Source organism: Geospiza fortis, unplaced genomic scaffold (assembly GCF_000277835.1).
Source record: "Geospiza fortis unplaced genomic scaffold, GeoFor_1.0 scaffold61, whole genome shotgun sequence".
In the NCBI taxonomy this organism is placed as follows: Eukaryota; Metazoa; Chordata; class Aves; order Passeriformes; family Thraupidae; genus Geospiza; species Geospiza fortis.
The window spans coordinates 1,119,203-1,126,747 of NW_005054430.1; the positions used below are offsets into that span (position 1 = coordinate 1,119,203).

Sequence of the window (7,545 nt, forward strand, 5' to 3'; positions counted from 1 at the left end):
ATCAGGAATGGGGGCAGCACCCACCTGCTGCAAAGAGGGAAGGGGAAATTCCTTGGAATAATGAATTTTTTTGATTGATTTTTTGGAGGAATTTGTTGTTTTCCAGGGAGAAATGGGAGCTCCTGGAGCCCGTGGAGAAAAAGGAGAAAAGGTAGGGATGGGATTTTCCTGATCCTTTGAAACCAGAATTCCCTGTGCTGAGAGGGTCTGGAAAGGGAAAGGCCGTCGGGAATACGCTCGTGGAGAGGACAATCAATGGAAACTGGGATTGGCACATTCCCACCTTTATCCCAAAACCTTCCTGGGGTTTTTGTTCCCAAATTCCATCAGTTTCCCACACATCTGCCCTGCTCAGGAGGAAATCCAAAATTTAAAAGTTGAATTGAATGATTTTTGAGGATTTTTCCAGCCTAAATGATGGAATTATTCTATGCTACGATTCCAAAAATTCAAGCGGTGCAAAGAGGGAAGGGGAAATTCCTTGGAATAATGAATTTTTGAGATTGATTTTTTTGGGGGATTTATTGTTTTCCAGGGAGAAATGGGAGCTCCTGGAGCCCATGGAGAAAAAGGAGAAAAGGTAGGGGTGGGGTTTTCCAGCCTGATCCTTTGAAATTCCAGCAGTTTCCCACACATCTGCCACGCTCAGGAGGAAATACAAAAGTTCTAATTTGGATTTAGTGATTTTTGAGGAATTTTCCAGCCTAAATGATGGAATTATTGTGTTCTGCAACACTGAAAATTTAAGGAGGTGTCTCCAATGTTCATTTTCTGCTGGATAAGAGAACTAAAAGATGGGATGGACAAGGAAATTCCAGCCCTGGCACGAGGGCAGGGATGGAAAAAAATTCCACAAAAAAACCCTCATTTCACGGACACTGTGGGCAGTGAAAATTTATAGGGAGCAGGTGGCAGATCCAGGGGGACGGGACACGGAATTCCAGGAGAAAGGGAGGGTTGGTGAAAGGCAGAATCCCATGGGGAATTTTGGATGGAATCCTGGGAGAAAAGGAGGGAAGAGGAGTGGCTGGAAAGGGAATTTTGTCTTGCAGGGACAGCCTGGGGACGTGGGAGACCCTGGAGAGAAGGTGAGTGCTGGAATTGGCTCCAGAGTTTATTTGGGAATCTCCTCCAAGAGCAGCCTGGGTGGGGCTGGATCCAATCCCAACCCTGGAATATCCATGGATTAAATCCAAGGAATTACAGAGCCGCTGTCCAGCAGGACTAATGATGGCAAGCCAAAAACATTGACATAAAAAAATAAATTATTATTTTTCTTTATTTATTTTAATATTTATTTGCTTGTTATTTAATTATTTATTATTATTTAATTGTTAATGATTTATTATTTATTATTTCTGATGAAGCTCTTTTTGTCTAATTATTTATTATTAATAAATAATTAGACAAAAATATCTTCGTCAGAATTATTTATTATGGAGAAGCTGAAACTCCCAAGACAGGACAGAAGAGAGCATGGCACTGAAGTAATTAAATTAATTTAAGTTCATTCTTTCAGTGTTTGAAAGGAATTTATTTATTTTAAAGGAATTCTTTTTAAAGCAATTAATTATTATTTATAATAGTTATGTATATAATTATTTTATATAATATTTCTTATTTTATAATGATTAAATAATCATTAAATATTCATTTTTAAGCAATTATCTTAAAATTAGCCAAAAACCCAATAATTGAAGCAGAGACTGGTGTCACTCACCCAGACACGATCTGAGAGAGGCGTTTGATCTCCCCTCTCATCCCATCACTGAATTCCTTGGAATTAGGGCATTTTCCCAGCTTTTTCCCCACTTTCCATGCAGAGAATCCCTGGAAATCTCGTGCTCAGGGGTGACAATTCCATGACCTCGGAATCCTCTCTTTATTCCCAGGGCGCCAAAGGAGACCGAGGGGAAGAAGGTCAGAAGGTAAAGGGCAAAGCTGGTGCCAGCCAGGGGGGACTTCTCCTCCTTTTCCCATCTCCCACATTCCCACCTCGGGATCAGCGTCCAGGTCACCTCCTCAGGTGTGGCTGGGGGCCAGGAGGAGATTCCAGGAGGATCCATGGACAGGACACCTTGGAAATGAGTCATGCCAGGGAATAAGTGTGACCCAGAATCCCAGGATACCATTCCCAGGAATATTCCAGGAGGATCACACGGACAGGACACCGTGGGAATGAGTAATGGCAAGGAATGTCTGACCCAGAGTCCTGGGATAACATTCCCAGGAATATTCCAGGAGCATCACATGGACAGGATACTTTGGGAGTAATGCCAGGGAATGTGTTTGACCCACAATCCTGGGATAACATTCCCAGGAATATTCCAGGAGGATCACATGGACAGGACACCTTGGGAATGAGTAATGCCAGAGAATGTGTTTGACCCAGAATCCTGGAATAACATTCCCAGGAATATTCTAGGAGGATCCCATGGATAGAACACCTTGGGAATGAGTCATGCAAGGGAATAAGTGTGACCCAGAGCCCTGGGATAACATTCCCAGGAATATTCCAGGAGGATCACACAGACAAGATACTTTGGGAGCAATGCCAGGGAATGTGTTTGACCCAGAATCCTGGGATAACATTCCCGGGAATATTCCAGGAGGATCACATGGACAGGACACCATGGGAATGAGTCATGCCAGCGAATGAGTCTGACCCAGAGTCCTGGGATACCATTCCCGGGAACATTCCAGCTCCCGCTTTTCCAGAGCTGATTCCCAGCAGCTTTGTCTCATCCAGAGGAACTGAGGGCTCTGCAGGAGCCCTCGGAATGGGATCAGCTCTGTGGGATTCCAGCTGGATCTCCACGGAGCAGCACCAACCAAACTCTCCCTGTGCTGGGTTTACACTGGAAGGAGAATTCCTGATTTTTCCTGACTTTCCTTTCACAGGGAGAACCAGGAATTGGGTTCAGAGGTCCCATGGGCCAGGCTGGAGCACCTGGATTTAAGGTAAGGTTGAATCTCACTTGGAATTTTTTTTTCCCCTGGGTTTTTCCTCTTTGCCATCCTGGTTTTCCACTGCTGGGTGTGGAGCACGGAAGTGGCTGCAAAGAGAAAGCACCAAAATCATCCTGGAAAGGCGGGAGAGGGACTTGGGATAGCGGGAATGCTCTGTGTCCTCCAAAGAGCCGTTCCAGAGGGAGATCCAGAGGGAGATCCTGAGGATAAATACGGAATCGTGGAAGGGTTTGGGCTGACCTCTCTGCAACCAGCAGGGACATCTCAGGCTGGGGGAAAAAATCCAAGGAATTGTGGGTTTGGCAGGAATGAGCTCCAGGGATCCCTGGGATGTTTGAATTCACCACAGGTCAGGAACCAAAGGCTCTGTCCTTATTTAGCCGTGGAAAAGCCCTTTTTCCACCAAAACTTGGGAAGAAATACATCCCAAAGTTCAGTGATAATTTCTCCAGCCTTTGGATCTCCTCATGGATCAGGAGTGGAAGTGGTGTCCCAAATTCCACGCACTGATTGTGGGAATTCAAGGAGACATCCCAGATTTTCTCCAGGAGCTCCAGCAAATCCCACCCAATATCCCAATTCCAGAGGGAGATCCAGAGGGAGATCCTGAGGATAAATACGGAATCATGGAAGGGTTTGGGCTGACCTCTCTGCAATCAGCAGGGACATCTCAGGCTGGGGAAAAAAAATCCAGGGATGAGCTCCAGGGATCCCTGGGATGTTTGAATTCACCACAGGTCAGGAGCCAAAGGCTCTGTCCTCGTTTAACCATGGAAAAGCCCCTTTTCCAACAAAATTTGGGAAAAAAAGGCATCCCAAAGCTCAGTGACAATTTCTCCAGCCCTTGGATCTCCTCATGGATCAGGAGTGGAAGTGGTGTCCCAAATTCCACGCACTGATTGTGGGAATTCAAGGAGACATTCCAGATTTTCTCCGGGAGCTCCAGAAAATCCCACCCAATATCCCAACTCCTTGTGATTCCCTCTCCAGGGCGAGCCAGGGGCCCCGGGACCTCCAGGAGCTCAGGGCATCCAAGGAATCCGCGGCAACGCCGGCACTCCCGGATCCCAGGGGGACAGAGGGGCTCCAGGCGTGCCTGGAATTCCAGGACAGAAGGTGAGGGCACACCATGGGTGTCATTGTGGGACCACAAAGAGCAAACCGCCCGTGCCAGGTGGTCCCTGTGGGCCAAACCCCCGCAATTCCAGGTCTTTCTGAGCCTGGAGGCTGCCAGGGAAGTGGGAACAAATCCCAGCTGGGAAAGGAAAGGTACTGGGAATGATTAGAACGATGGGACGATCCTGAGGTTCCAAAAGAAATCAGTGGGGCTCCCAGGAAGTTGTTCTTCCTGGGAATTCAGTGGTGGGACTGGGAAGGAGTGGCCATGGGGATGGCAGCTGGGATTTTGGGGTCATTAATCCCTGGGAACAGAGGGAGGAATCCCAGAATCCCAGGTTGGGAAAACCCTCCAAGGTCATGGGGTCCAAGCTGTGCCAAATCCCCAGTGAGTGCCACCTCCAGGAATTCCTTGGACACCTCCAGGGATGGGCACTCCAGACCTCCCTGGGCAGCCCCTGCCAAGGCCTGGCCCCCTTTTCCATGAGGAAATTCCTGCCAGTGCGGGGAACCCTCGGATCACCAGCTCCTGCCTTGGTCTGGATCAGGGAAATTGGGACCTTTCCCATCCGTGTCTTCTCCTCTCAAAGGGTTTTGTTTTCCAGGGGGAGCGCGGGAGGAGAGGCCGGAGTGGATCTCCTGGGCCCGTGGGACCATCAGGATCCCCGGGAAAAGAGGTGGATTTATATTCCCTGTGCCTTTTGGGAGGGATGGATGAGGGATCTGGGCTGGATCGGCTTCCATCCCCTGGGAACGTTGGGCTAGGAGAGCACTGAGCACTTCCAAAGCAAATCCTCCCTTTTGTTTTGCTCTCCTTGTCCCGCAGGGAATTCCTGGCACACCTGGACCCAAAGGCAACAAGGTCAGCGCCACCCTCCCGGGAAAGTCATGAGCAGAAATCCTGGGATGGGAATGGGACAAATCCCTGCCTTCTCCTGGCTCCTCATCCCTGACCCCATCCTACTTCATCCCATTCCACCCTCACTCCCTTCTTCCCATGGTTCCTGGAGCACCCTCCAGAGAGAACAGCAGAAAATCCCTGGATTTGGGTCTCCTGGGTCTTCCTGGGACTTCAATCCTGGCCAGACTAATCAGGAATTGTGTGTTGTGGTTTCCCTACTCCCAGTGACACCTCTGGAATTCTCCTTTTCCCAGGGAGAAGCCGGCATTGGAGACACTGGCCTGAGAGGTCCCCGTGGATTCCCTGGCCCGCGGGTAAATAAATAAATATTCCATAAATATTCCAGGCTTGGATTCCTGCAGCCTCCAGCCCCCTGTGGAGGCAGCTTTATCCATCACCTCGCTCCCACCCATCCCAGAAATTCCTGAAGGGTTTCAGGCAGGAAAATTCCCTTTTCATTCCTATCCCAGTATTCCTATCCCAGTTCCCTATCCCTGAGAAGTTTTGGTCTCGTTCCGGAAAAGACGAAGTTGGAATCGGAGGCCGTGTTTAAATTTGCTGCTCCTGTGGCTGTCCCACAAATAAATCGGGATTTTATGGCCCAATCCATTGGGACAAACTCCCCACCTGCTTTGGCATGAGGCCCCCGAGGCAAAACGCTCCCTGGAAATGTCAACAGCTGTGGGCAAACCTCGCTGGAGCTTCATTATCCAAAGGAAATTATGGAATAATGTTTCTGCTCTCCTGACTCCGGCATAAATCTAAATCCCAGGATCTCAAGTTGCGCTGGCTTCATATGGGAGACCTAAATTTGGCCTCAGTTATTTGGAATTTGGGCAATTCCTGAGGTTTAAAGGCAGGTCCTGTAGGGTCAGCTCAAGGAGGTCCATGGGCCCTCCAGCGCAGTCTTCCATCCCAATCCATAAGAACAGCCGGCACCTCATCCTGATGGAGGGATAAGGAGGTTGGACGGGTCCTCTGGAGACAGGGAATGCTGCCTGCCCCATTCCCAGCGGATGGTTTGTGGGTTTGGGATTCCCTGTGTTCCTCACTCCCCATTTCAATCCCTGCCCCTCTGCGTCCCCCAGGGTGACGAGGGCATCGTGGGAATGCGGGGTCCCCCTGGAATGATGGTGAGTGCTCCGATATTCCCGGAAAACCACGGACCCACGGCTGGCAGAGTCCTCAGGAACCATGAGGGGAGAAAAAACGGGATTCTTCCCATGGGAAATAGAGATTTGGGAACCTGAATTCCAGCGGGATGGGGGATTGGGAATCCTGTGAATTCCTTACTGTCCTTGTCCATTTGGGTGGCTCATCCCAAGGTTTGGAAGGTCTCCTGGAATATCAATCCCTGCCTGCTGTTGTCAGGTCTGGGAGAATTTCAGGAATTTCAGGGCAGGAATTTCAGGCTCTTGTTCCGCTGGAGGGGGCTGAGTAGGGGGAGACACAAACGGCAGCTGGAATTTGGATAAACTCATTATTATTTATTATTATTTATTTATGAGTTAGTAGTTTTTCATGGAATGAAAGGAAGAGGATTTTTAATAAGGACACGGAGGAATAGGAAATGGGGAAATGGCTTTAAAATGGAATAGGGCAGGGATAAATGGGATATTGGGAAGAAATTCTTCCCTGTGAGGCTGGGGAGGTCCTGGCACAGAATTCCCAGAAAAGCTGTGGCTGCCCCCTCCCTGGCAGTGTCCAAGGCCAGGTTGGACGAGACTTGGAGCATCCTGGGATAGTGGAAGGTGTTCCTGCAGATGGAAATTCCCATCTCCCTGCATATTCCTGGGAATTTAGCAAACAGGGGTGAGCACGATGGCTTTGCACCTCCCCAAATGCGCTTCCCATCCTGGCTTGGCCTCCACGGGATCTGGAGATCCCCCTCAAGGATCCACCCCCACCCTGGAGCAACCTCTTGGAGCAACCCGGCTTTTCCTTGATGCTGAGGGTCCCAAAAATCCCAGTGGGATTCTCAGAATGAGGGAATTTGGCTGAATTTGTCCACCTGCCAGGAGATCCCAGTGGTGCACAGAGGATTAAAGTAGGAGCTCCTGTGCTGGTTCTTCCAGCAGCTTTTCCATGCTGGAGCCCACCCCTGGAAGCAGCTCTGCCTTTGGATGGAGGCTGCTCTTTCCCAGCTTCCCACCTTCCCGCTTTCCTCCTGTTTTTGTGGATCCTCACATGTTTTTTATGTGGTTTTTTCCAGGGTCCAAAAGGCTTCCCAGGCGTGAAAGGCCAAAGAGTAAGAACTGATCTTATCTACAGCTCTTATCTTATCTGGTATTCTTATCTTATCTACAACTCTTATCTTATCTGCAATTCTTATCTACAACTCTTATCTGCAATTCTTATCTACAGCTCTGATCTACATCTTTTATCTTCTCCACATGGTGTCCTGGTGTTGTGGGGAGCAGCTGCCCTTTTAAACCAGTGGGAATAATCCCAGGATCTCCTGGGAGTGGGCTGGGAGAGCCCCTGGATCTCCTGGGAAAATGTTGGAATGGGCTGGGAGAGCCCCTGGATCAGGCTTTGGGAATTATCCCAGATCTCCT

The 7,545-nt window shown here is 49.1% G+C and overlaps 1 protein-coding gene across 1 annotated transcript in view; it reads left to right on the forward strand.

The window, feature by feature from the left end:
• The window catches only part of LOC102045590 (collagen alpha-1(VII) chain-like), a 104,828-nt gene that overhangs the window by 68,140 nt on the left and 29,143 nt on the right, over window positions 1-7,545 (forward strand). The window contains 10 exon segments of the mRNA XM_031061892.1: window positions 107-151; window positions 1,053-1,088; window positions 1,893-1,928; window positions 2,902-2,961; window positions 3,961-4,086; window positions 4,692-4,763; window positions 4,913-4,948; window positions 5,242-5,301; window positions 6,076-6,120; window positions 7,200-7,235. Of these exon segments, the coding sequence (XP_030917752.1) occupies window positions 107-151; window positions 1,053-1,088; window positions 1,893-1,928; window positions 2,902-2,961; window positions 3,961-4,086; window positions 4,692-4,763; window positions 4,913-4,948; window positions 5,242-5,301; window positions 6,076-6,120; window positions 7,200-7,235 (552 nt within the window).